At 36.3% G+C, this 26,042-nt stretch overlaps 3 protein-coding genes across 6 annotated transcripts in view; 2 read left to right on the forward strand and 1 right to left on the reverse strand.

The window, feature by feature from the left end:
- Window positions 1-600: 600 nt before the first annotated feature.
- On the forward strand, window positions 601-13,922 carry LOC311284066 (retinol dehydrogenase 14-like). The gene is made up of 14 exons (XM_084398897.1): window positions 601-695; window positions 1,484-1,599; window positions 1,793-1,948; window positions 2,083-2,187; window positions 2,314-2,523; window positions 4,713-4,899; window positions 5,106-5,206; window positions 6,488-6,515; window positions 7,261-7,376; window positions 8,187-8,342; window positions 8,505-8,609; window positions 9,987-10,196; window positions 13,297-13,489; window positions 13,688-13,922. The coding sequence occupies exons 1-14, from the start codon at window positions 607-609 to the stop codon at window positions 13,788-13,790; spliced, it is 1,875 nt and encodes a 624-aa protein (XP_084255023.1). The 5' UTR covers window positions 601-606; the 3' UTR covers window positions 13,791-13,922.
- A 2,219-nt stretch (window positions 13,923-16,141) lies between these two features.
- sec61g (SEC61 translocon subunit gamma) lies at window positions 16,142-18,310 on the forward strand (the record flags this gene model as incomplete). Of its 2 annotated transcripts, none has more annotated exons than XM_084398624.1 (3): window positions 16,142-16,247; window positions 16,968-17,073; window positions 17,822-17,928. In XM_084398624.1, the coding sequence occupies exons 2-3, from the start codon at window positions 16,980-16,982 to the stop codon at window positions 17,926-17,928; spliced, it is 201 nt and encodes a 66-aa protein (XP_084254750.1). In that variant the 5' UTR covers window positions 16,142-16,247; window positions 16,968-16,979. The 2 variants fall into 2 exon arrangements, 1 of the variants encoding a protein (XP_084254750.1); XR_014626132.1 differs by lacking the exon at window positions 16,142-16,247 and adding an exon at window positions 18,158-18,310 and having other exon boundaries at window positions 17,036-17,073; window positions 17,822-17,924.
- The window catches only part of tpk1 (thiamin pyrophosphokinase 1), a 58,634-nt gene continuing 50,548 nt past the window's right edge, over window positions 17,957-26,042 (reverse strand). For all 3 annotated transcript variants that reach the window (XM_084398623.1, XM_084398621.1, XM_084398622.1), the window contains one exon: window positions 17,957-18,535. In XM_084398623.1, the coding sequence (XP_084254749.1) occupies window positions 18,396-18,535 (140 nt within the window). In that variant the 3' untranslated portion in view covers window positions 17,957-18,395. The remainder of the gene's footprint in view (window positions 18,536-26,042) is intronic.

The following is a 26,042-nucleotide window of genomic DNA, read 5'->3' on the forward strand; positions in this document are numbered from 1 at the left end:
ATCACTCTATCTCCCGTTGGTCACTGTTAAGGGTGTCACTGTCAGTGATCCTCATATGTTACAGTCATGTCCTAACAGATCATGTGCTATCAGGTGATGGGAGAACCCCAGGTTTGGACACAGGTGCTCCTCTGGCTTGGCTGGAAACTACCTGATTTTTTTAAGATGAAAAATTGAACTGAGTTTCCCATCATTAAAGATCGAACAGCACTCACTGGCATTGGTGTGTAGTTTTTGGCCATTTTAAGGTTCACTCAAATCCACTGTGGTTGCCAAAGGATGTTTATGTGAAATAAAACAGCAGTGCCTTTGACAAAAAAATATTGATTTAGTGTTATAAGGAAGGAAAGTTCTTTAAAATCAAGTGAAACATTTTGCCAGTGGGGATCATTTTGTGTAAGAGTTTCCTGGAATATGTTCAGTGAGCGTAGCCAGTAGGTCACACACACCGCTTTATTTAGCAGCGTGGCCTTTCAGATATATGCAGAGTATAAAGCGAATAAATGAATTTTGCATGCAAAACATGATCAATTCGTTCTGACCTCAGTTAAAAGAAAGGGGATTTTCTGTCCTCATTCAAGTACAAATGACACTCGAGTATTTATTATGACACTCGGTATCATGAGAAGCTGTGAAAAAGATCCTTCTTGCTGGTTCACATGTAATGAAACTTTTGAGAAAATGAATGTGTTAAGGTAAGGTGCTTTTTATTTAATCAGTATATTAAACTTGATTGAGAGAGATAGAAATGTATAGTATCAATTATTATTTTGGATTATAATTTTTATTATTAATACAAATAATAAACTTATTAAATTGAAATATATGATTTTGGATCATTCTTTTTTATTAATACAAATGTATTTGTTTTTAGTTAAAAAATAATCAATAAAATGAACTTATGTAATATAAATTAAAATGTATTTTGTAATTTATTATCAATAAAAATGAATACATTTTTATTTGAAACAATCAGTGTAATTAAATTGATTAAGAGAATTTTAAATATTTATTATTATTACAAATGTACTTGTTTTTTTTATAATCAGTATACTTAACTTGATTAATAGATATTGAAATGTATATTATTTTTTATCATAAATAATTTATTTTAATAATAATAATGTGTTTATTTTATTTTAAATAATCAGTATTAACGCAAGGGATATTGGAATTTTAGCAATTATTATTATTATTAATTATTATTAATAATAATGTGTTTATTTTATTTTATACAATCGGTATAATTAACTTAACAGATATTGAAATATGAGCATTCATTATAATATTATTAATAGAAATGTTTTTTAATGATTATTATTAGTAATAGTATAAAATAAATTATTATAAATATGCGTATAACATTAAAATAAACATGTATTAATATTTTCCATGATATTTTCCTTTACTATTCATAGGCTAATGGTTAGTATCTGACATCTGCCTTTTGAAGGGTATTGCTTATTATATTCATTCTTTTCAGAGGGCTTTTCACCAAAAGCTGGTCATCTGATATTCGGTTAGATGGAAAAACTGCTATAGTGACTGGAGCAAACACTGGGATTGGGAAAGAAACGGCGAAGGATCTGGCAAAGCGGGGTGGGTACTGTGGCCAAAAACACATCGAGCCTTCTTTTCATATTAGAGAGGCACAGATGAAATATATTAGATCTGACTGCGTAGCCATTTGATCTGATGTTTAGGCCTATCCAGAATATGTTTTCCCTGAAATTGCTCAAAAGAATGTCCGAGTGTTTCAAATAATGGAACAAAGTGTGTGATTGATCCCGAGGCGCGCGGGTGATCCTGGCCTGCAGAGACATGGCGAAGGCTGAGCAGGCCGCCAGTGACATCAGCAGAGACGTGGACAACGCCATCGTGGTGGTTCGGAATCTGGATCTGGCCGACACTAAATCCATCTGTGATTTTGCTGAACTGATTTACAACAGTGAGTTATGGTTGAAGAACATTTTTCAGAAAATATATATAATGTAAATATGCAATGCATCAGATTTAACTCTTATTCGGATGTTTAAAATCATTATTTTTATCAACCCCATCATTATTATCACTTTATTTTAGCTGAAAAGTCTCTTCATTTGCTGATTAATAACGCTGGAGTGGCAATCTGCCCATATTCCACAACAGCAGACGGCTTTGAGACACAGTTTGGAGTCAATCATTTAGGTATGATGAAGTGCACTAGTCATTCTCATTCTTTCAAACAATATCAAAGAGTCCTTATTTGTTGTTAAGCAGCTATAGAGTTTGTTCACACTTGACATGTGATGTATGACTCCTTTTCTTCTTCAGGACATTTCTTTCTCACGTTCCTCCTAATGGATCTGTTGAAGCATTCAGCTCCTTCTAGAGTGATTAATGTCTCCTCGTTGGTTCACCCCATGGGAAAGATCCACTTTGAGGACCTGAACGGTGAGAAAGGCTATCATCCCGTGAAGGCCTACGTACAGAGCAAACTGGCCAACGTACTTTTCACACGAGAGCTGGCCACGAGAGTGGAAGGTAAGAGCCAGCATGTGATCGTGCATAAAACATAGGCTATAAAGTGAGATCCAAAAATCTGATTCCACATCAAATCTAGGATTTATTTATAATGTTTTAGGAATCTGTAGAAAAAAAGGAAACCACCTTTAAATGGGCAGTTCACACAGAAGAATGTTTACGTGGAATGTTTTAAAGGAGCAGTAAGCAAATTCTGAGAATCATTGTTGAACACGACAAACAAACACACCCCTCCTTTCATTGCTCCACCCCCAATATGCACGAACGCAATGCAGAAGAGAAGCAAAATAAAGCTTTAGGAACATGATGAACAAATGACAAGGAAGAACAAAAAATGAACACACAGTACACGAATATACACAAAAAAGAGTTTGTTTTAGTCGCCAGCAGCACACACTCAAAACTAGGGCTGCAACTTACGATTATTTTTCCGATAAATCGGATGAAACTATACATTAAAAATTTATTTTAATCCATTATTTTAAACAATGTTATTCCACATCCTGCCCAGTGCTGTCCTCCAAACAATTTGTAACATAAAGCCTATGAAAACAAATGTATCTAAAATGGGCAAAAATGGGTTAAAATACAAACATTCAGTTCTAAACCTGATTGGTTACTATTTTAAAGCAGAAATAAATAAAACGACTAACTTAAAACTGAAAAATTCAGAGGATGCATCCTTCGAAGGACATGGACTTCAAAGGCCACACCTTCGATGGGCGGAAGTGTTGTTAAAGGGATAGTTCACCCAAAAATGAAAATTCTGTCATCATTTACTCACCCTCAAGTTGTTCCAAACCTGTATGAGTTTCTTTGTTCTGCTGAACACAAATCAAGATATTTGGAAGAATGTTTGTAATCAACAGATCTCGGTCCCCATTGACTTCCATAGTAGGAAAAAAATATACTATGGTAGTCAATGGGGACCGAGATCTGTTTGTTTACAAACATTCTTCCAAATATCTTCCTTTGTGTTCAGCAGAACAAAGAAACTTATACAGGTTTGGAACAACTTGAGTAAATGATGACAGAATCTTAATTTTTGGGTGAACTATCCCTTTAAATGTGACGGTCTAGCCTACAGAGGATTCTCCTTGTCGCTTAGCAACTGTGACAGCTGCCATTGATCAGTGACAGTAACGTTTGTACTGAACTTTTTTGAAAGTTATATTAAACTGTCTAACAATAAAACCGGGTTCACAAACTGTTTAAATATGTTCACCATGGTCAATTTCTGTATATAATAAAGAGTATAAACTATATATAATCGCATCTTTAAATAAGATATGTAAACATTTGAATCGCTTAAAAAAAAAATATATTTTTTTTTTTTACATTTGTATCATTAGATATTTGAGTAAGTTGGAACCCAATACTAGCGTTTAAAAGTGTAATTCTGCAATTTCCTGTCCTGTCGTCACTGGAGCGCAATGAATTCTGGGGCAGGCAAGGCCTTGAAGGATCCATCTGTTGTATCCTTCATTGCACGGGAAATGAAGGACGCATTTGGAGGCCGCATTTGAAGAAGGATACAGCCTCTGAATTGGGACGCAGCTTTAAACTCGCTATTGCAACTCGCAACTGCAAAATAAATGTATAAAAGTTGCTAATTACCTTTTGTGGTAATTTTTTTTATTTTGGTGTCATGCACGAGACAATGGAAAACAGTGGAATGCAAAAACGCATTCTGTGTGAAATGGCCCTTAAACAGACACCCCTATACGGACATGCTTGACCCATTGCAGCTTCTCGTGCATGATACAGCATTCTATCTAGTGTTCAAGCTAAAAGAAGTTCAACTTGAAAAAATGCCTATAGACCTTGTGTATTTTTTCCATTCAACTGCCCTGCATCTCACATTTTAAACACAAATGGGTTCTGCATGAATGGTGCATGAGTGTCCAAGATGTCAATCGTTCCCCTTTTACTTTCAGGGCATGTGACTAAATGATGACTGAAAGTGAATCTTTATTTCTGGCTGAACTATCCCTTTAAGGAGATCATAAGTGTCAGAGGGAGACGGGCAAACCTTCCAAATAATGCGTTGCTAATTGATCAGTATGCTATCCTAACATGACTGTCCCATGATTAACCCACAAACATTCTTCATTAAGGCAATAAGAGTGTTCTTGCACACGTTTCATTCTTCTAACTGTAGCTCATGTAGAGTGATGTTTCTGTGGCAGCGATGGGAGTGAGTGTTTATGCTGTGGATCCAGGCCTAGTGAAGACAGAGATCGTCAGGCATCTGAAGAAGACTCTGCAGGTCTTTGTGAAGACATTTGGTTTCCTGATAAAAACCCCCGCTGAAGGCGCATATACCACTCTGTACTGTGCCGTCACTCCTGGCCTGCCCACTGGAACCTACTACAGGTTTGTCAGAACTAGAATACAGTATAGCTGATGCTAGCTGTTGCACTCATTAAATAATAACCTCAATGATCATCTTTCCCATAAGCAAGCACTACTGTTCACAACATGGTTTTTATTTTGCGTTAGGAATGCTAAATTTGGCAGTAACCAAATTGCTTCCTCACGCTACTGTTTCGTAAAATAGTTTGTCTCATGATCTCTCACAGTAACTGTGCCGTGGCCCCGTGCTCCAGAGCCGCAGATGACATGAACACTGCGAGCAGACTGTGGGCTGTCAGCTGCCACCTGCTGGGGATTCGTTGGAAATGAGAAGATATGACTTCCACCTCAGCCTTATTTCATACTAATGCCCCTCTCTGTATTCATGTGTTATATTAATTTTGTGATATTTTGGATGTTATTGATTCAGAGAAACAAGGAGTTTTGACATTTGAAAGCTGAAAGTTTACCCTGCTGAAAAATCCAGCAGCCTATGTTTTGCATGCTGGGACCAGCATTGGATGCTGGTTTCTGGTTTGCTGGTTCCAAGCATGGGAAGCAGAAATGCTGATGGGCAGTTACATAAAATGTATGTCAGTTACATAAAAAGGTAGATTGGTCTAGTTTGAATGGGATTAGTAAGACTGATTACCTCTTATCCAACTGCTAGTTGGCCAAACTAGATGTATTAATATAGTGGCTAGTTTGTGCAACTGACCCTAGCACTATATTCCAGCTCAATCCAACATAAACCAACTTAGACTAACATCGAATTCATGCTGGTTTATGTAGGATTTTTCAGCAAGGTATGTGATTACTGAAACATGCTGCGTAACTTTCTGATTAAAAGCAGCTAGTAATGGATAAAATGAGTTTATTGTCATTTGAAAACGGAATATGATCAGCCACGCAAGACAAATAGACATAGGTATGCCTGGTAGACACAGTAGAAAAATAAACGAAAGCTAAATAATACTGTGTTAATGGGATATAAATGTCTTGGAATGGAGTAGGCTACCTAAAGGGGATATAAAATGTTAAGTAGGCCTAATATTAATAAGGATAGTTGGCTAGTAGGTGCAAGCAAACGAGAGCAGATAGAAAACAAAAGATAAAAAATGTCTACTTCATGTTCACTTAACGATTTACCGTCACTAATAAAGTAGGCTATCTTAAATTTAATTACATTGGTTCTCTGAGGTACAGTAAGACAATGTTCAGTGTGTTGTGAATAGTTCGTGAGGAACATCAGGCTGACACAACAAGGACATCTAGTGGTTGCACAAGGTCACTGCTTTTGCATAAATTGGCTCATTTTTAAGTGGGTGACGTAAATGTATTGTATGTTCTGGTGACGTGTAGCGGAATGTCCAACCTTGCAAAAAAGATTCAATTCAACAAAGCTGAGTTCAAGGCCATCACAGCGAGCGCATTCCTGCGAGCGGTGGGAGCCTGAACGGTCTTCATATTGATCTCAGTCGCGTTTCATTGGCCAGAGGACAGAGCTCTGGACGGGAGGGGCTTGGATTCGGACCGCATAGTAATATCTCATTCATAAATTACACAGGACGCTAGAGTAGAGCACTAACTGTCTGCTGAGGGGAACCAGACAATATTGGAACAATGCACTCAATAAGGTAAGCAATGCGGAGTCTGAAAAACTGGATTGATACACATTTTCTTTTCGCCAAAGTGTTCATAACTGGATAAATGGGACCCAACACTGCTCTTAAACAGTATTTTTAAACAATATAATTATTTAAATTCCCACTACTATGCCTGTACTGGATTATACCAGCTGGTTTAATTTAAATATATGAGAATGGGGCTAGTTGTCACACGAGAAAGTTTTCATATGGGCTGTATCTCAGTCAGCAACTGAGGTCATAAATGCAGTTGCATAAATGTGTTTTAAAAGTGAGTTTGTATGTTGGTTTCAAACAACTTCAAACCTTCTTAAATTAAGTTACATTTTAAGAGTATTAAGTAGCTACAATATTATAAGTCAAAACAATGGTCTGATATTTCAGAAAGATATGTTTTTACATTATAAGTTATATTTTACATTTTTAAGTACCTTAAACTTTTTAACTGCCTTGAATTTAAGTATAATCAACATGGATGTTTAAGTCATTATTGCATTAAACGGACTTTAAAAAATGAGTTAAATCTTGCATAACATAAAAAAGTTGTTAAAACAATGTAAAACAAGATAACTTATTAATCATATCATTTTTTTACAGTGTGCATTTACTTAATTCCTGAGTAATAACAATGATACAACAAAACACACTGGAGTGACAACTAGCCCCGCTCTCACCCACAACTTCACTTTAGATATTCACTATGATATATAAACATTTGCTCTGTAATCAATTCCAGAAATTTCTTCTGTGGTCAGTGGAGCTCTTCTGTATGCCTTGATGATAAAACGGTCATAATCACAGGAGCTAATACAGGCATAGGCAAAGAGACAGCGAGAGACCTTGCCAGAAGAGGTAAGGAACTAACAGACCTCATTTTAGTTTTCAGGACATGCGTCCCAACTCAGTCTTGACCTTAAAAGGAAAACCTTAAAAATGCTCTGAATGATTTGATTTGTTCTGTTCGAAGCACATGCTGTGAACGGCATCGACTGCCAACCTGTTCCGGGACAAAACCATGCCATGTGTGATGCCACTCTAATTAGAAGGGGGGTACGGGAGGTTAGCTGGAATAATTGCAATCTATCACACTGTATTTGCACTATTGTTGCTGTTGACAGATTAATTTTGGATTCTTATTTCTCTTTAAAATATTGCGTAAAATCAGCATGATCTGGGATTATAACAACAACTGCGAGGACAAATCGTACTCGGTGTCCTAATGTCAAATGTGATACAATTAAAACAGCAAATACTTTATCTTATAATAAATGACAGGCTCTTGGAAGCTTTGAATGCATGCTGATAAATAAACATCAGGATTACAATGCTATCTGCCAAAGAGATGTAAAACTGTACACTTTCCCACATGGACCCGCTGAATTCCAACAAAGAAACTCTGATGCTTGCCAGCCAAATTGCTCTGAATAGGATAATAGGCGTTCTGCACAGTAATTACCAGGCAAACAGCTATTGTGTTAGCTCATCAGCCTTACATCCCAGTTTAACACCAAATGAATTATTATGCAAGGACATTTCACAGGAAGGACGTTTGCCGGAATATATAAACAGAATGATTTCAGATTCATGAAGGATAGCTACTCTGTTTTGTGGCTTTTTGCACTGGAAAGCACATTTCCATCAGCTTCTTTATGATGTCCTCAGGGGCTCGAGTCATCATGGCCTGTCGAGACCTGGAAAAAGCAGAGTCCGCCAGAGGAGAATTAATGGAGGATTCTGGAAACCAAAACATTGTGGTGAAAAAACTTGATTTATCAGATACCAAATCCATCAGAGCATTTGCAGAACTCATAAACAAGGGTAAGACATCTGACTATTACTTTAAATTAGAGCTTTGTTATGTATTTCCTTGGCGTAAGGAAATGTATATAATTATTGTATTAATATTAAGATTTTATATACACATTTATATGAATATATGCAATATGCTTATGGCTCTTGATGCATATTTTTGTATTTTAGAGGAGAAGCAAGTTAACATCCTGATCAACAATGCTGGAATCATGATGTGCCCATATTCAAAAACTGCAGATGGCTTTGAGATGCAGTTTGGTGTAAACCATTTAGGTAAAGACTTTATCTTACTGTATGTACATGCATACACTCTCTAGTACAGTGTTATTGTCACAGATTGAGGGTTGCAGAAGGTCAAATAAAGAGATGGATGCACAGCAGTGCAGATTTAATTACAAACTTCGTATAGATAATAAAATACTCAGGATTTCTCACAAATAACTTATGAAGAGGAAGAGAACAACCGTCAAACACATGGACGTGAACGGTCCAAGAACTGAACAAAACAGAGTTAATCAAACATCCTGAAGCCAAGGAGACAAACCAAGAGCAGGAACAAGGGAACAGAAAACAGAGCAAAACAACTCTCTGTTAAACAAACAGATAAAACATAACAGAACCCTGACAATTATGATGATGAATTTTATATCCTCTGTTTCTTTTTGAAATAGGAAGTTTGGACAGGACATTTGTTCATTTTTTTTTTTTCAATTAGCCAATGGGCTTTAGTAGTATCATGGCCATAAAAAGATGCATCTTTCTGTACATTTCATGAAAAACTTCCTTTGCTTCCAATAAAAAGGTGTATCGTATAAAATATATTTCAAACGTTTTTTGAAAGAAGTCTCATGCTCAGCAAGGCTGCATTTATTTGAATAAAACTATAGTAAAAACAGTAATATTGTGAGATATTACTACATTTTAAGGTGACTGTTTTCTATTTTAACATATTTAAAAATTGAATTTATTCCTGTGATGGCAAAGCAGCATCATTACTCCAGTCTTTAGTGTCACATGATCCTTAAGAAATCTTTCGAATATGCTAATTTGCTGCAGTTGTGCCGCTTAATATTTTTGTGGAAACCGTGCTAAAAAAAATTTCAGGATTTTTTGATGAATAGAAAGTTCACAAGAACACAATATTTTGTCTGTAAATGTCTGTATTTTGAAATTGAAGTTGAGGCGATTTAAACTTCAGCAAATAATTATCAGCATGTGTTTTGCAGATGTAAACACTCATTGTGACTCAGGAAAAAATAAGACTATTAGTAAAATTAGATTTCCTGTATCTAATCCATACTGTTACTCTTTCTGAGCAGTAAACCAAGTAATTTAGTCAATAAAAGCGACTTCTTTTAAATTAAGCACAAATTGTGTTTGGTTATAGACTACCCCTATGTATAAGGCAACACAGGAAGTCTCAGACTTAATACTAGTGTGGAGTAGTGACCCTGTAAATTGACAGTGTGTGCTGTTTACTCGTTTATCAGCCCAAGCTGGTTTCCTGTAGGAAACTAAACACTCACATACAGTACACATCCTTTTCCATATACATCCACTTCCATGCATTTATTGAGGACATGACAGGACATGAGGGACAATGAAAGGTGCAACCCCTGACTATTTTTATCTTCTTCAAATTACCAACAGGTCATTTTCTGCTCACCTACCTTCTGCTGGACCTCCTCAAGAAATCAACCCCCTCCAGGATCATAAACGTGGCTTCTGTGGCCCATACGTGGGGCAGCATCCATCTGGATGACATAAACAGCGAGAAGGGTTACTCTCCGCGGAGGGCTTACGGCCAGAGCAAGCTAGCTAACATCCTCTGCACACGCTCCTTGGCTAAAAGACTGCAGGGTATGTGACCTTCATAGCAAGGCTATCAATACTAGACTAAACATGATCCTTAAGGACACGAACTAAAGTCTTGTTTGCCTTCTCTATCCTGAACACTGCTTGATTTGGTATGCGAGTACAACAACGTGGCATTAGGGTGTGAATACTCAAGCATACTGTTTTTTTTTTTTTTTTTATCTAGATTTGGTTTTAAATATGACAGTGTTAACGCCAAGGGAACCAGGACTAAATGTATCATTTTCTTTTTTGGTTCAAAAGAACCAAGAGAACCAAACTACAAGTTGAACACACACTGAAGTCGACATGAAATGACTTCTCGAACAAGACAAAATGTAGGGTGGGACTTTATTTTGTCCATCCGGAGTTGATTGGATAGTTGGATTGTTATGGTTTGCTATTGGTCGATCTCAGGTGAGTGACAGGTTGTCCCGCCCTTGTGCCAGTAAACACGTCATCAGAAGAGAAGAGATGTCACTGCAAGAGGGAGGGGAAGGTATTGCTGTAAAAAATAGTTGCTGCCTCATCAACGTGGATGTTTACGTCATTTCAACTTAAATTACATTAAACTGACTTAAAATTTGTTGAATATTGTATGACTTAGTTGAAAATTGCTTAACTTATTTTGATGAGTGTAAAAACAAATGTTGTCATAACTTATTTATCATATCATTTTTTACAGTCAGATTATGAAGATACATAAAATAAAAAATAAAAAAAGACATGCAGGGATAAATAATGTATAATAAATTCCACAGTAAAAAAAAAACAAGAATGGTCCGTTTTGATTTCATGGTGACTTTAAATGCGATATTTTTCCCTTTGAGACTACATAAGCTCAGTCAAAACCAACACACAGTGGCAGAGGAAGGCGCTCGGTCAGAACTGATCTCTATGTTAGTCTCTGAGTGCTTCCTTAAGGATGAAGGGTTGTATGAAGCATGAGGAGAATGTCCTGTTTTCTGTGCTTATCACTGATTCTCATTCATGTGACAATTCAAACTCAAGATCTAATAACAGATGACCTGTGAACTGTTCAGAATAGCCACACAGAGATCACAAAGCGGACATTCAACTAGAAATTCATGAGGTTCTATATCAAAGAGGGGGAAATACCATATGAGGAATACCACAAGTAATTCTCACCAGTAATTCTATTAAAATTAAGTAGGCCTAATTCTCTATGTGCACTGTTGGATACAGATTCTGAAGGATTTTTCTGTTAAGACGACATGCAGCTTAACTACGAAGGGGGAGTAATGTAGACGAAATAACATTAATAATTTAGAATATTGTTCCGTCTTAATGATTAACTACATAGGAACAATTGAGTAATGCAGTATTCTAAAGTCAAAAACATGGTAACTCTCTAGTAATGACTGAAATCATTGCAAGCTTTTGAGTTTTTTGTAAGGTTTTGGATAGTTATGACTCGTGTTACTACATCCTTCAGAAGGAAATACTTTTTTTATTTTATTATTATTTACTATTTTATATTTACAGTATTCTAAAGTGAAAAGCATGACAACTCCCCAGTAATCACGGAAGTCATTGTAAGCTTTGGAATTTTTTTTCAACATTTTTGTAAGGTTTTGGATAGTAATTCCTTCCTATGGATTTGGTAACACTTGAGTCATTACTAGTGGCCCATGATCTTCACTTTAGAATACTGATACAAATAATTAGTAGTTCCTTCTGACGGATTTAGTCATTACTAGTGGGTTAACATGATCTACACTTTAGAATTAACAATACATTATACATTATTCACATTAATAAAAAAAAAAATAAAGACAAGAAACTGTAGTTTATTGGATAAGGTACCATGTTTTTTTAGTAGGCTATGTACTGTGGCAATAATCAAGTTTTTGAACATGTATCAATCAGATGGTTAGAGTATCATGAAAATGTCACTGTACATTGGAACATTTACACAAAAATGCTGTACCAAAAACAGAAACGTTGTCAAAAAGATCCCCGTTCACACGGATCCGTGAAAACCATTAAAAACGCTGTATTATGCATGCCAGGCCAGTAGATGGCGATGTCATGTTAAACTAGTTCCGAAAGTTCATCGAGACAAACTTTAAGTTGGCTTGGAAAAGTTTGGATGAGAAGTTTAAAGTAGTTTGAAGTATTACGTTTTTTCTTGATTTTGTCTTTCTCGATCCTTTTATAACAATTACAAATATTTTGTTGCCGTCACATGAAAAACGATCAAATGGTCATATAATTGCTCTGGGTGGTTGCTAGGTGGTTGCCATTGTGTTCTGGGTGGTTGTTATGAGATAGATAGATTAGAAATATTAGATAGAATGGAAAATGAGTCTCGATGGATTAGAAATAGTACACAGAATGGCAGCTGTTGAAGTCTGATGAGCCTCTCCAACTGTCAAAATTTGAATTTAGTTAAGAGTTAGAAAGAAAGAAAGAAAGAAAGAAAGAAAGAAAGAAAGAAAGAAAGCTTAAATGAGTCTCAATGAATTAGAAATAGTACATAGAATGGCAGCTGATGGAGTCTAATGAGCCTCTCCAACTGTCAAAATTTTAATTTATACAGTTGAAGTTTAAATAGTCTTGGCTCAATTTGAACATTCCGCAATGAAAGTCTATGGGATTTTTCCTATTTTTGATCAGCAATTTTAGGAAAACCGTTAGTCTGATCAGTCTGAAAAGAGCAAGCAACTCGAGTCAGAACAGTTTGAAGGTTTAGTCTGAGTTTAGTGGTTGTAACTTGAACAGTTTAGGAGGAGTAGCGTGGTGAAATTTTGGCTAAGAAGAATAATAAGCTTAAATACATATCAGTATGTTGGCTTTTCCAAGCCAACTTAATAAACGGTACGTGCAAAAATATGCATGCGCATGACGTCGTCATTTTTACAAATTTGCGTTTTTGTAGTTTACATGCAGGCAATAAAGGTATCATTTTCAGGTATCGAAGGATTTAATCCAATACTTTATTTCTATTAAAACAATTCTGTTCACATAGCAGTACCAAAAAAAGAAAAAAGAAAACCCAACTGTATTAATCATTGGTTTTGTTGTTTTACGCAGGTGTGTGTAATATGTGAACTCTCATAATGAAATCTGGTCATGTTCCTAGGCAGTGGTGTGACTGTGTACTCCCTCCATCCTGGTGTGGTGCAGTCAGAGCTGTTTAGGAACCTCAGCAAGCCTGTGCAGATCGCAGTCAAGGTCTTCAGCCCCTTCACCAAGACCACTATTCAGGGGGCGCAGACCACCATCTACTGCGCTGTGGAGCCGGAGCTGGACAATGAGAGTGGAGGATATTACAGGTACAGAGCAAAGTATTATAAAAAATAAAATGCACCATAGAATTCTTACTCCTATATTTTCACGTCCCAATATGCACACCATATTAATTTGCATTAGGAGGTAGGTAAGATAATAAAATGTGTTTAGGTTAAACATGCAATAGATATGATTCTATAGCTGTATTAATGATCACTAAACCTGAGGATCTTTGTTTCCAGTGACTGTGCCCCAGCACAGTGTTCAAGAGAAGCATCAGATGATGAAATGGCTCAGAAACTCTGGGAACTCAGCTGTCAGATGCTCAGCATTACATGGGACTGATCGAGCGCTCCTCTCAGTGACACTGTTACACGAGCGGAAATAAAAGCTTTTGTACTAATGTCATAGATAATGGAAACTGTAGTATCCATACAATGCATGACTGAATCAGCTCTGTTTTATATTGTACATTGTATTCTCTCTTTTTTAATGCCCTTGGTTGTGCTGTTAAAATTTCAATAGACATGTTATGAATTTAAATGTAATTTGGTCTGTTAAATCTTTTTATTTTATGAATTTGCATTTGGCTTTGTTTGTTTGTTTGTTTTGCTGAAGAGCTGTTGTAATATCCACAGTTCTGACATGAAAACTCTCGGGAGATTAGTATGGTGATAGAGATTGCCATGGTAATGGATATGGCAATGTTAATTGTCTTGGCGGAATAGATCTGCTACGCATCTGCTGCAGAGCAAGTACAGAGACTTGCTACTGTCAATACATTCACAGACATTGCTGTGAGCATGTAAGACATGCATGAAATAACCCCCGTAGCAGATCTATACAGGTGGAGCTGGGGAAGGTGGAGGGTTTCTGAAAGCACGCTACAGACTGCTATTAGCAACACCCCGGTATTTGTCTGAATGTTGAGCCACAGCTCATTGGACGCTGATGCAACAGCAACCAATCAGCTGTGCCATGTAGATAATGATGTGATCGCTACCAAATGAGTTAAAGACTTATCAGCCTGCGCCATCTAGAGTTTATGCCAGAACTATGTATTTAATCAACTTAATTTGCCTTTTTGCTATCTCATAGCATGGAACCACTTAGTACGGAGCCCCTAAAGGGACATGGTGGTGGAAAAAATATGATATAGTTATATTATAGGTTGCGTCCAAAATCGCATACCACGTCCTTTTAGGGGCTCCGTTGAACTCAAAAGGTTTGTGAGCGAATGCAAATGCTGCGTCCCAATTCGCATAGCCTACTATCCGTCCTAAATAGTAGGCCTATTCAAAATGAGAAATAGGCTGAATCCGAAATCGCCCCCTAAACTCGCAATCACTATTTCCTATGTTAGTCCACTAACACAGTTCACTTGAAGGAGTGAATGGAAACGAGTGAGCGAATTCGGGCAGCCGTAGAGTGTACATCTACGATTGAATGAGTGCACTCGATAACGTCCACTATGGTTTCGGACACCACTACAAATAACTGTCCCCTCAAATAGTGCCCTATGTGAGGGTATAGGGGACAATTTCGGATTCAGCCTAAGTGTGTTCCAAATAGGATGTTAAACCAGCACTCAGTAGCTTCGGGATTTCTTCGCTGTATTCTCGCTTTTTGCTCACAGGTTTCTCTCTAGAGCTCCCCCCACAGCTTCGGAATAGATATTTGACAACACTGTTGTAAAAACTCTTTGGTGATTCTCAGACACCAGAGGCTAGTAGATCAACGACATCAAAGCAGATGGGACATTCTTTAAAACGTCTTCTTCCGTCGGGTTCGGACAGCATGAGGGAGCGCAATAATGACAGCATTTTAGCAGATTTCTTTTAGCCGTAAAGCAATTGTTTACATCGCGAGACCTGATATCACACGATACTTCCTGACGCGGCGGCCGGCGGCCCGCCGGCTCAAAGTTGCAAGTGCGAATTTTCCGCTCACGGGCACCAGGGGGGTGCGAAACGGCCACCATTCAACCCGAAATAAGTAATATAACCATTCCAATGACTCCGAAGCTGTTCAGTTAAAGTAAAAAAGTTACTTAGTTCACCTTTAAATTGAGTATTACAAAGATACCCGGATGGTCTAGTCTACTTTTTCAGGTTGGAATCAGAAGAGCAGATCTGTGCGCACTCTAACGGTTAATATTGCCCACAACACATTGCACGTTCGACGAGGATCCAATTAGAACTACAAACAGGAATATACTAACATTCTAGAAACTACTTAACTAACAATGAGCAATAGCTTACATTTTTTACATTATTTATTAACGTTTGTTAACATTAGTTAATAAAATTTTAACTGCTGTTAAACTGTTGTTCATTGTTAGTTCCTATTAGCTCAGGACCATTAGGCCTAAATGATTTGAACAGATAGGCCTACTTGATTTTAATAATGTATTAGTTGGCTAAATGTAAAAAAATATCACCAGCAATGAAAAATGTAAATTGTTTAGAAAAACTGTTTGCAAATTCGCTTTATATGTATAGCTACATATGCCAGGAACAATCCTCACAGACAGACCTTAGCTGATGGCTATGATGACACAAATTCTACAATGCTTATCTAGCTCTACTGATGATGTGGACAAGTCTCTGCGATCTAAACTCCAGTCGCTAGATGGCAGTGAGAACGTCATTGTGCGCAAGAGTTGTGAGCCAGTGCGCATGCGTCGCTCTAGCGCTGCGTCAGTCTTTCCTCAGTTAAATATACGTGGCGTAACGCACAGAGGAGTCAGTGTGTGTCACATCCAGCTGAACTACTGCTTTATCCTTTGATTTGTCTACACAGGTAAGTTTCTTTTTGTCTACCTTGCGTCTTTAGAAATCTATATTGGTATTAAGTAAAGAATTTAGCTTTAAAATAAGGATATACAGAGTTATGGCTTTACTAAGGACGTGTCGGATGTGATCGTTGAGCTTCACAGGGTAACGTTAAACACTGTTTCTGACTGATCACTTTCTTAATCTGAGTTTCAAAATACTTCACTTTTTCTTGCGTATGTTCTATTGTTTTTTTTTTTTTAAGATCAATTTCAAAATCATTTAACGTTATAACGTTAGCTGTTTTTAATCCAGAGGAAAGTCCGCAGCGTTCAGGCTAACAGTGCTAGCAAGTCAAGCCGTAAGGTTAACGTTACATTAGTAACGTTAAGTTAGTCATTTCGGTTATTAAAGACTTGTGGTTAGTTAACTACGCTAAGTTAGGGGTTTAACCACAGGTTCCCTATGAGAATATATTTTATTAACTAGCTTTTCAGCTCATATGATTCCTGTACTTTGGTTTCGGGGTGGAGTGTTCCTGGATCTACATATAGGATCAACTAAATGATGACATCGATACAAATAAATTCATACGTCGTTAATTTTGTTAACACATGTAGCAGCTAAGTGGTTTATGTGAGATGTTGATGTAGCATTGCAGATGTGTGACTGATCTGCTTGTGCTTGCTCTGTTCTCTGATGATGTCTCTCTCACAGATGTGAAGTTAATGCTCTGTTGTGTTTTCAGCCTCACTTTAGGATGGATCAGGTCATGCAGTTCGTGGAGCCCAGCAGGCAGTTCGTCAAGGACTCCATCAGGCTCGTCAAAAGATGCACAAAGCCAGATAGGAAAGGCATGTCCGGTCCATTGTCTTTTAAAATGCACAGATTTGATAAGCATAACAAAAATCAGGATAACTGATGCTAGAACTGATTTAAATATCTTCAGTTTAAAACTTAAAGGCCTGGTTTAGGGCCAGGATTAGGACTAAGTAGTTTCATAAAAAATTATGTGCCTTAGGAAAAAACATTGAAACATTTAAAAACATTAAACATTACACTACTTTATCTTGAGACAAACAATGGCACTGATGTAAAAATAATAATAATACTTTAAGACATGCAAACATGCATTTTAGTCTGGAACTATCTGTGAAACCAGGTAAAAAAGGAAATAAAAGAGAAAAAATAAATAAATCAGAAAATGTAATTGGAAGCTTGTTTCTGCTATAGAATAATAATAATTAAAAAAAGGTATTTACATTTACATTATATATATATATATATATATATATATATATATATATATATATATATATATATATATATGAATGAGAGAGAAAAGAATTACCTTTTTATTCTGTGTCAGAATCAAACTTCCATAGAAAAGTGTGAAATAAGTTATGCTTGGAAATAAACTCTAAAAATTGTATTTTGTTTTACCAGCCTGTTTATGTAGACCATTTGATTTCAGAGATATTAAAATAACTTTGACTTAAGACTATATACAATGTTTAATTGACAATATTTAAAGTTGAACTTTATTCTCTCTTTTTTTAATTATGAAAAAATTGCTTATTTTTTTTTTCCCTTGCTGTCTAGAATTCCAAAAGATTGCCATGGCAACAGCAATTGGATTTGCCATCATGGGCTTCATTGGATTCTTTGTCAAGCTCATCCACATCCCCATCAACAACATCATCGTGTAAGTAATCCACACACAAACACAAAACACAATTACTAGTGTAATTCAAACTTTATTGCTATAATTGTGAAAAATTGTTGGTTACAAAAAATCATTAAACTCCTAACATGTAATTTACCACAGAGCATTAAAGATAATGTGCAAATTGCCTTTTGATCTGGTGCTTTGTTACATTCAGCCTTTGATTTACTCAGTGATTAAAACAGGATTGTTGTTGTTTCTCTTGTTAACAGTGGTGGTTGAACCAGCTGTGAAGCCAAACAGACCTGCGGCTGCCGGAAACGACGATGGACCGAATGCAAACATTTGTATAAATCATGCTTTTTGTGCATGTTAACATTTAAACATTTATATTTGGCTGTGTTAATAAATCAAAGGTTACACTACTCATTGTCTTCATTAATAAAAGGTTGTTGTCGGTGCTGAAAAAAGGCACTTTTTTTTTAAAGGCTTGGTGCTCCAGTGCTTTATTCACAGTCGTTTAATTCCCATGCTCCATAAAAGTGGCTTGTCCGTGGTGACCGTCACAGGTTTTCTGCCTTTTTTGGGGTCGTGATCCTCGTAAGTGTTGGATGTGCTTACAAGCTGTCCAAAAGCCAATATCTGATTGTCTAAAAAAGGAGACAAAAGGTAATAAGTACGGTGTTACGTCACACATACCAAATAGTCAAGGTCCTCACGTATTAAGGTGCAGAGAAGGGTGGGAAGTGGAGAGGATAAGAAAAAAAAAAAATCTTTGTCAAGTGTCCACCAAAAGCTGTGAATGTTCAAATCCGCCCACTGTGGTTTTAATTAAATCGGCCCCCCGAAACCCGCCCGGGGGTGCTTGTGAAAATGTTCTAATGAGAAGCGGGAGAAAACATGCCCTCGCTTAACCTGGTGGGAACGCCGCTGTTTTCTCAGTCTCTGGGTCTCTCATTCAGTTGAACTGCTCACTGGAAACCCCGAGCAGCAGCGGTGCTGTAATCTGGGTGCCAGACAGAGTTCAATGCCACTCACTTCAATGGCCCCAGCCATCCAGCAACAAAAGACTACATTTCTCTCGATCACTGAGCATTGCTGTTTCTTTCAGTGAGACCCAGGTGCTACTCACAAAGGAGTTATACCTGTTGGCTGGTGTGTGACCAAATTAAGATTTTCAGTAGTCCCTTAAAACATCAGACACCCTTGACTAAAGTCATTTAAGGTCACTGAAGCGGAACAGAGTTTATTATTAGGAGCACCAGACTGGTTAAGGCTATGCTTTTGGTACTCTTCTACAAGAAGTTTTCATGAGAATCATATCTCAGCTTCTCTCATTCATGCTGAATTCAGAAATGCAATGCATACTAGTATACTACAATTACTATTGTTAACATATCTTTTCATGGCAGGAATAGTTACAGTATGCAGTTCTAAATTCAGCTTCAGTTTCACAGACCTTTCAAGAAGTTAGTCTCCGCTGGTCCGAAAGTGAGATCATACTGACCCCCAGTGGCAAAACTGTTCTGCTTACATGAATATACAGTATTTACATCTTGATACAAAGACTGTGTAAAGAAACTTCCTTAAAAAAAGGAAGTGTTTCTCTCTAGGACATGCCATATGATCAAACCAAAACCCTTTCTTACATTATATTGTTAAACTTTACATTCGGACGCAGTTGATTCCATAGATTTGATAATTGATAACCATAGTTGTGTATGTGCCACTATAATAATAGATGCCACTGGCTTCAACCAGGATTTTAAGCTCAACAAAATGGGCAAAAAGAAACAGGCCTATGTAAGTTATGATGCTCTGCAATAATGGAGGTTTAAATTAAATGTTAAAGAATATAAAGTAGCCTTGGAATTGGAATTGAGTCAATATAAGTTACAATATTATTGTGAAAGACAACTTTTTAGTATACTTAGAGGCTTAAGTGTAGGCTATACACACAAAAGAGGACATAACATTAAAATCTAAGTTGTACCCTCAACATAAAATTCAGACCCAGAATCCTTTAATTGCCTATGCCGAAGAATACTTAATTCCACTGCATAGTAAGTACGCATAAACAATCACATGAAAATGATATTTCCCCAAATATATTATACGGTCGAGGCAAGAGAAAACGAAGTAAACAAGACACTAGCTGACGCTGGATGAGCTGTTTTACTCCGAGGCAACTAAACAGACTTCAAAGTCTAAAGAAATATCACCGGACTTCAAAGGCAGCAGAAACAAGCAGAGACGACTGACTTTAGTCTGTCACAACAGATGAACTATTTACAATGGGCTCCTCCAGTTAATCAAGTTACACTGATAATTAACTCAATTTTAAACACACAATAGCTGGAGAGATCTAAACATCGATAACCTTGACTGAACCTTGCAATTAACTTACCACCCCCGGTTGCTGCAGTTTAACAGAGGCACATTTAGTGAGTAAAGGATAAATATTTTTCATCAGACGGTAAGACCTAAAGCGGTGTCTGGTGTCATCTTGCAGTTCTTAATTTGACCAGTGGTGGCGACAAAGCACTTTGACACGGCGTCGCCTCTGCGTCCTTCATTTTCAGCAATACATCTAAAAATGATGAAGACTTATATTATATTGCAAATACCATATATTATTTATTTTCTTTCACTTTTTTTTTATGTTTCACCAATTTTTCCAGCATCTTCAAAACATCAGTCTAAACACCTAAAAGGCATGTGAGATGCATTATTGTGGAGAGCAGAAACACAAATCATCACTAGTAGGCTAGCAGTGGTTTAATCTCACAAAATTAGACAAGATGTCAAATTTCATCATCAAATAAAAAAAAAAAAAGATTTTTATATAATTAACTAAATAATTATATAAAATTAAGCTTATTTGCATTATAACAATTTAAATACTAATTCCAATTCCCTTAATTGAAATAATTCATAAAATATAATGAAACAATAAATAAGGTTTCATTACTGTAAATAATATATAAATAATATTAACACTATATGTTATTTATATATTATATTTATACAGATACATAATCAAAATACAACGTAATGTAATATATATATAAACTGTATATATTGATATTTATTGTATACCATACCATACCATATATGTGTGTGTGTGTGTGTGTGTGTGTGTATCTATATTGCCTGTTGTGGTACAACATACCTAAAATAAACTGCAAAATTCACCAGCACGAGGGAAGTCAGTTCAGCAGCCTTTATCAAAGCAGCGGTTTAATGAGATCCCTGACCTCTCAATGTTTTCTTCATCAAAAGTATGCTGACGAGCCACAGTGTTAGAGTGTGATGAACGCAGTTGAACAGTGTGCTGTGGAGGTGTGTGTGGCAGCATCTGAGAAGGGGACAGATGGGCCTTGAGGCAGTGAGTGCACACAGACATGAGCAGAAACTCTCAGCCTCGAGTGAAACACTTAACGCCAAATCACATCACAGCAGCTTCATTGAAACCTCTTCATGTAAACATACAGGAAAATAAACACAGATATGCATGCAGTGGAGGAGAGGCTGATGCGTACATGAATACTGATCTGCTTTACTTCCAGTAATTGTAAATAATTCCTATTTCCCAAAACATCTATCATGAATTTGGTTGAAATGTATGTACATTATTTCTTCAAAATATCTTAAAATATTCTTAAAAGTGTTCTGGGTGTTTTCTAGAATGTTTCCTTGCAGTTGCACTTTTTACACTAGCGTTCAAAAGTTTTAGGGTTGTTATAATTATTTTTTTATGTTTTTGAAAAAAGTATCTTATGCTCACCAGGCCTGCATTAATTTAATTAAAATAAATACAGCAATATTGTGAAATATTATTACAATTTAAAATAACTGTTTCCTATTTGAATATATTTTAAAATGTTATTTATCCCTGATATACAGTACCAGTCAAAAGTTTGGAAACATTACTATTTTTAATGCTTTTGCAAGAAGTCTCTTATGCTCATCAAGCCTGCAGTTAAAAACAAAACAAAACAAAAAAAACAGTAATATTATGAAATATTATTACAATTTAAAATAATGGTTCTCTTTTTTAATATACTTTAAAATGTTATTTATTTTTGTGATGCAAAGCTGAATTTTCATCAGCAAGTACTCCAGTCTTTGGTGTCTTATGATCCTTCAGAAATCATTCTAATATGATAATTTGATACTGAGTTATTATCAATGATGGAAACAGTTGTGCTGTTTAATATATTTTTTTGGAATACTTTTTTCAGGATTCATTGATGAGTAAAACGTTAACAGCATTTATTCATAAAAACAGCATTTATTCAAAATAAAAACATTTCTAACAATATAAACCGTTACCATCACCTTTTATCAATTTAACGCATCCTTGTTGAATTAAAGTACTAATTTCTTAAAAAAAAAAAAAGTTATTGTTCCCAAACTTTTGAACGGTAGTGTATATTGTTACAAAAGATTTCTCTTCTAAATAAATACAGTTCTTTTTAACTTTTTATTCATCAAATAATCCTGAAAAAAGTATCTCAGGTTATAAAAAAATATTAAGCAGCACAACTGTTTCCAACATTGATCATAAATCAGCATATTAGAATGATTTCTGAAGGATCATAAGACACCAAAGACTGGAGTACTTGCTAATGAAAATTCAGCTTTGCATCACAAAAATAAATTACATTTTAAAGTATATTAAAAAAGAGAACCATTATTTTAAATTGTAATAATATTTCATAATATTACTGTGTTTTTTTTTTGTTTTGTTTTTAACTGCAGGCTTGATGAGCATAAGAGATTTCTTTCAAAAGCATTAAAAATAGTAGTGTTTCCAAACTTTTGACTGGTACTGTATTAAAGCTGAATTTTCAGCATCATCACTCCAGTCTTCAGTGTCACATGATCCTTCAGAAATCATTCTAATATGCGGATTTGCTGCTCAAGAAACATTTCTTATTATTATCAATGTTGATAACTGTTGTGCTGCATAATATTTTTGTGGAAAATGTGATACTTTTGTTCAGGATTTTTTAAATAGAAAGGGTTATATATAAATATTTTCTAACAACAGGCTATAAATGACTTTATTGTCTCTTTTGATCAATTTAATGCATCCTTGATGAATAAAAGTATTTCTTTAAAAAAAACCTACCTCCTTCAATTTATAGAACTAATAACTATATATATATATATATATATATATATATATATATATATATATATATATATATATATATATATATATATATATATATATATCATCCACAATGTGCAAGTTTGATCGGCTAGAAACGTAATATCACACCCCAACAAGCCACATAATTTAAAGTATCATTCATATCTGTCACACAAACTGTGCAGTGCAGGTTAAATTAGGTTTCCAATCTATATTTAACCATAAGATTGAGCAGTAGCAGTGATAATAGGCTCTAAGTCTTTAATAAAAAGTTTGCTATTTGCTATTGTGGCTTCTTTTGTCAAAGTAACCATGAGGGAGAACAAATGTTTGCATCCAACTGGATACCATTCCGCCTTAATATTAGCATGACTAACATTAAAGTTTGTACAGTTAAGGCTTTAACACAAAGCTGATCCTCAGAGCATCCAGGAAACTTCATTAGCAATCTCCTCAGCTCGATTCTGATCGATATCTGATGCCGCGGCAGGAGCAGAAATTAACGTCGCTGTTATTGATAACAATGATGTTTGCATGCAGTAATTGCATTTCCAGAACCAATGTACTTCGCTTAAGTATCCAATATTTACAGAGCGAATTACACGGAGTCCCAGAGAGGAACCGAGTCGAAAACATGCTATAGCCACGGGGCTGAGTCACAGTCGAGAATTTTGAAGCAAAAAATGTACTTTTATGCCCCAAAAACTCGTCTTGCTCCGTGCTTATCGTGTGAGGTGAGGTGTGCTGCTGTTGTACGAGCCATCTGGTGGGCATTGATAGCGCTTCTATTAAATGTTTATGGCTTCATTGGAGGGAGGTTACAAGGCTGAGGCGACGACACAATGCTAATTCGACCTTCAGATGAGAGAGGCTCTGCTCTGCTTTCCCATAGGAATATGACAGTTTGGACCCACGCAGTTACATCATTTCCTCCAAAACAGAGATGCTGGAGTGGCGTCTCAGCAACACCCGTCATAAAGAGCCTCAATTTAAAACAATAAAAGCTAGAAAATGCAACACAGCTCGAATTCATGCAGAGAAATGAAAATGTTTCAGTCTTAAAGTGAACCGCCGTCTGAAGAGCGCAGGCTGAGCCAAGGTTATACATTCATGGAGTTTTAAAGTGAATACACCTTATTGAACCTTGCAGACAATATGGAGTGAATTAGTCTATATAGGTTTAAAGGCTATCATCCTGCACTCAGCTGTTCTTTAACATGACTAATTTATTATGAGGAGAATGTCTTTATATGAGTGAATAAATAACAAAAAGAAAAATCATTAGTTTGTCTTTTGCACTTTGGTGGAGGAAGCAAGACCTTTTGAGAAGATGGTATGGAACGAGATTGCTTTTACAGTTATTAAGGTGAAATATAACTGTGAAGAAACTGACATCAAGGTGAAGAAAAATGACACTGAACTAGATTTCTTTAGAAAAGACTGAGGAGTTGTAGGTGGTTAGTTACAAACACTACCGTTCAAAAGTTTGAGGTCAGTACGTTTTATCTTTTCTTAATATAATTACAAATGCAACGGCAAAGCTTAATTTTCAGCAGCCATTACTCCCGTTTCAGTGTCACATGATCTTTCAGAAAATAAGCAATAACATTATTGCATTACAATATTTTGGTGGAAACCGTGATACATTTTTTTTTTTTCAAGATTCAAAAAGAAAGTTCAAAAGAACAGCATTTATTTGAAAATCAATCTTACTGATCCAAAACTTTACAACCTCTAAAGTCGTCTGAGGCAAAAAGCTGCGCTTGAACACACCAAAAGGCCTAAAGGCGTTCTGCGTGAAAGTAAATATCTGTCTATATCAGCAGGTATCAATACTCTATTTTGGTCATTCAAAAAGGGGAACCGAAACTAAACTATACCGACTGCAGGTATACAAAGCAGCGATTGATTTTGAATATCAATCATGCTGATTGCTTTCTTCATTCCACTCGGCTCATGTTGTTGTGAAAATATTTGTGCATTCGAATGCTCAGGTAAGATGATGTAAAATGATAACAGCCTTCTGTCTGTACAGTCCTGACTTGCTTTCAACACTTTTATTCTCGTGCACTGACTCGTTGGCTAAGCTGAACAGCCAATCAGAGTGCTCTTTCTCACCGACGGTCCGACACATGCTGAATCATCCCAAAAATAAATAAGCCGACAGCATCCGATTAGAGCCAACGGTGCGGAAAACACTGACGCTCAAAAACAGCCTGACATCACCTGACCGTCGGCATGCTGTGTCACGGCCTTAAGAGTTAATGCAGGACAGGAATTGACGTGTGCCGAGTTTTGATAGGGCTGTCTTTGTCTCATTTCGAAGGCTGCTTCTTTCGGAGGCCACATTTGTCTTATTTTAGAAAAATAATTATCATTTTTTCCCAGTGAAGTGTAAATTGCTGTAATTTCTTCATGTCTTTGTAATGTAGTGATCAGTTTACTGAAATGAAGCAGCCTTAATGACGTATGCGAAATGAGACACAGCTAGTGACTGAGGCTTGAGATGGATGCGTTTTGGCTAATCCACCTCATTACTTCTAAGTGATGACGTCACATTGAAATGAAAAGAGATCCTGATTAACAGATGGGAATGTTCTGAACCTTTCCAAATCTAAAGCACTAAAGCAGCTCCTAGACTTGAGTATTTACTCTGGGATGTCAATGTCATTCAAAGCGCTTTTATGAAAGGAGGACTCCAGTGATTGTTTTAAATGTCTTGAACCGGATCAAAGGGGCTCTGTTCCGTTTCTTTAAACTCACAAAACCACTAACACCTCTAAAGCTTGCGCACACAGACGCGCAAACCGGCCCATATTTGTAATTTCAAAGGATTTTTCCGCCCCAGGCTCAGATTCCTCTACTCTACTGCCTTTTGACATCCATTTTTTTTTTTGATCCCGTCTAACAGCATCTCAGATGCTGTGTTTTTTTTTCTCGTCTTTACACATTTCCCAACCCCTAAAAGCATCATTAAAATTCACAGCAACGAAGTT

The sequence above is a fragment of the Rutilus rutilus genome, assembly GCF_951802725.1.
Source record: "Rutilus rutilus genome assembly, chromosome: 24".
NCBI classification, from domain to species: domain Eukaryota; kingdom Metazoa; phylum Chordata; class Actinopteri; order Cypriniformes; family Leuciscidae; genus Rutilus; species Rutilus rutilus.

Bases quoted from the DNA above. Each gene is read 5' to 3' on its own strand.
- LOC311284066 (XM_084398897.1), top strand. From the start codon at position 607: ATGACACTCGGTATCATGAGAAGCTGTGAAAAAGATCCTTCTTGCTGG. The intron at 2,188-2,313 runs GTATGATGAAGT...TTTCTTCTTCAG, and splicing joins GTTTGGAGTCAATCATTTAG to GACATTTCTTTCTCACGTTC. The intron at 10,197-13,296 runs GTATGTGACCTT...TCATGTTCCTAG, and splicing joins CTTGGCTAAAAGACTGCAGG to GCAGTGGTGTGACTGTGTAC.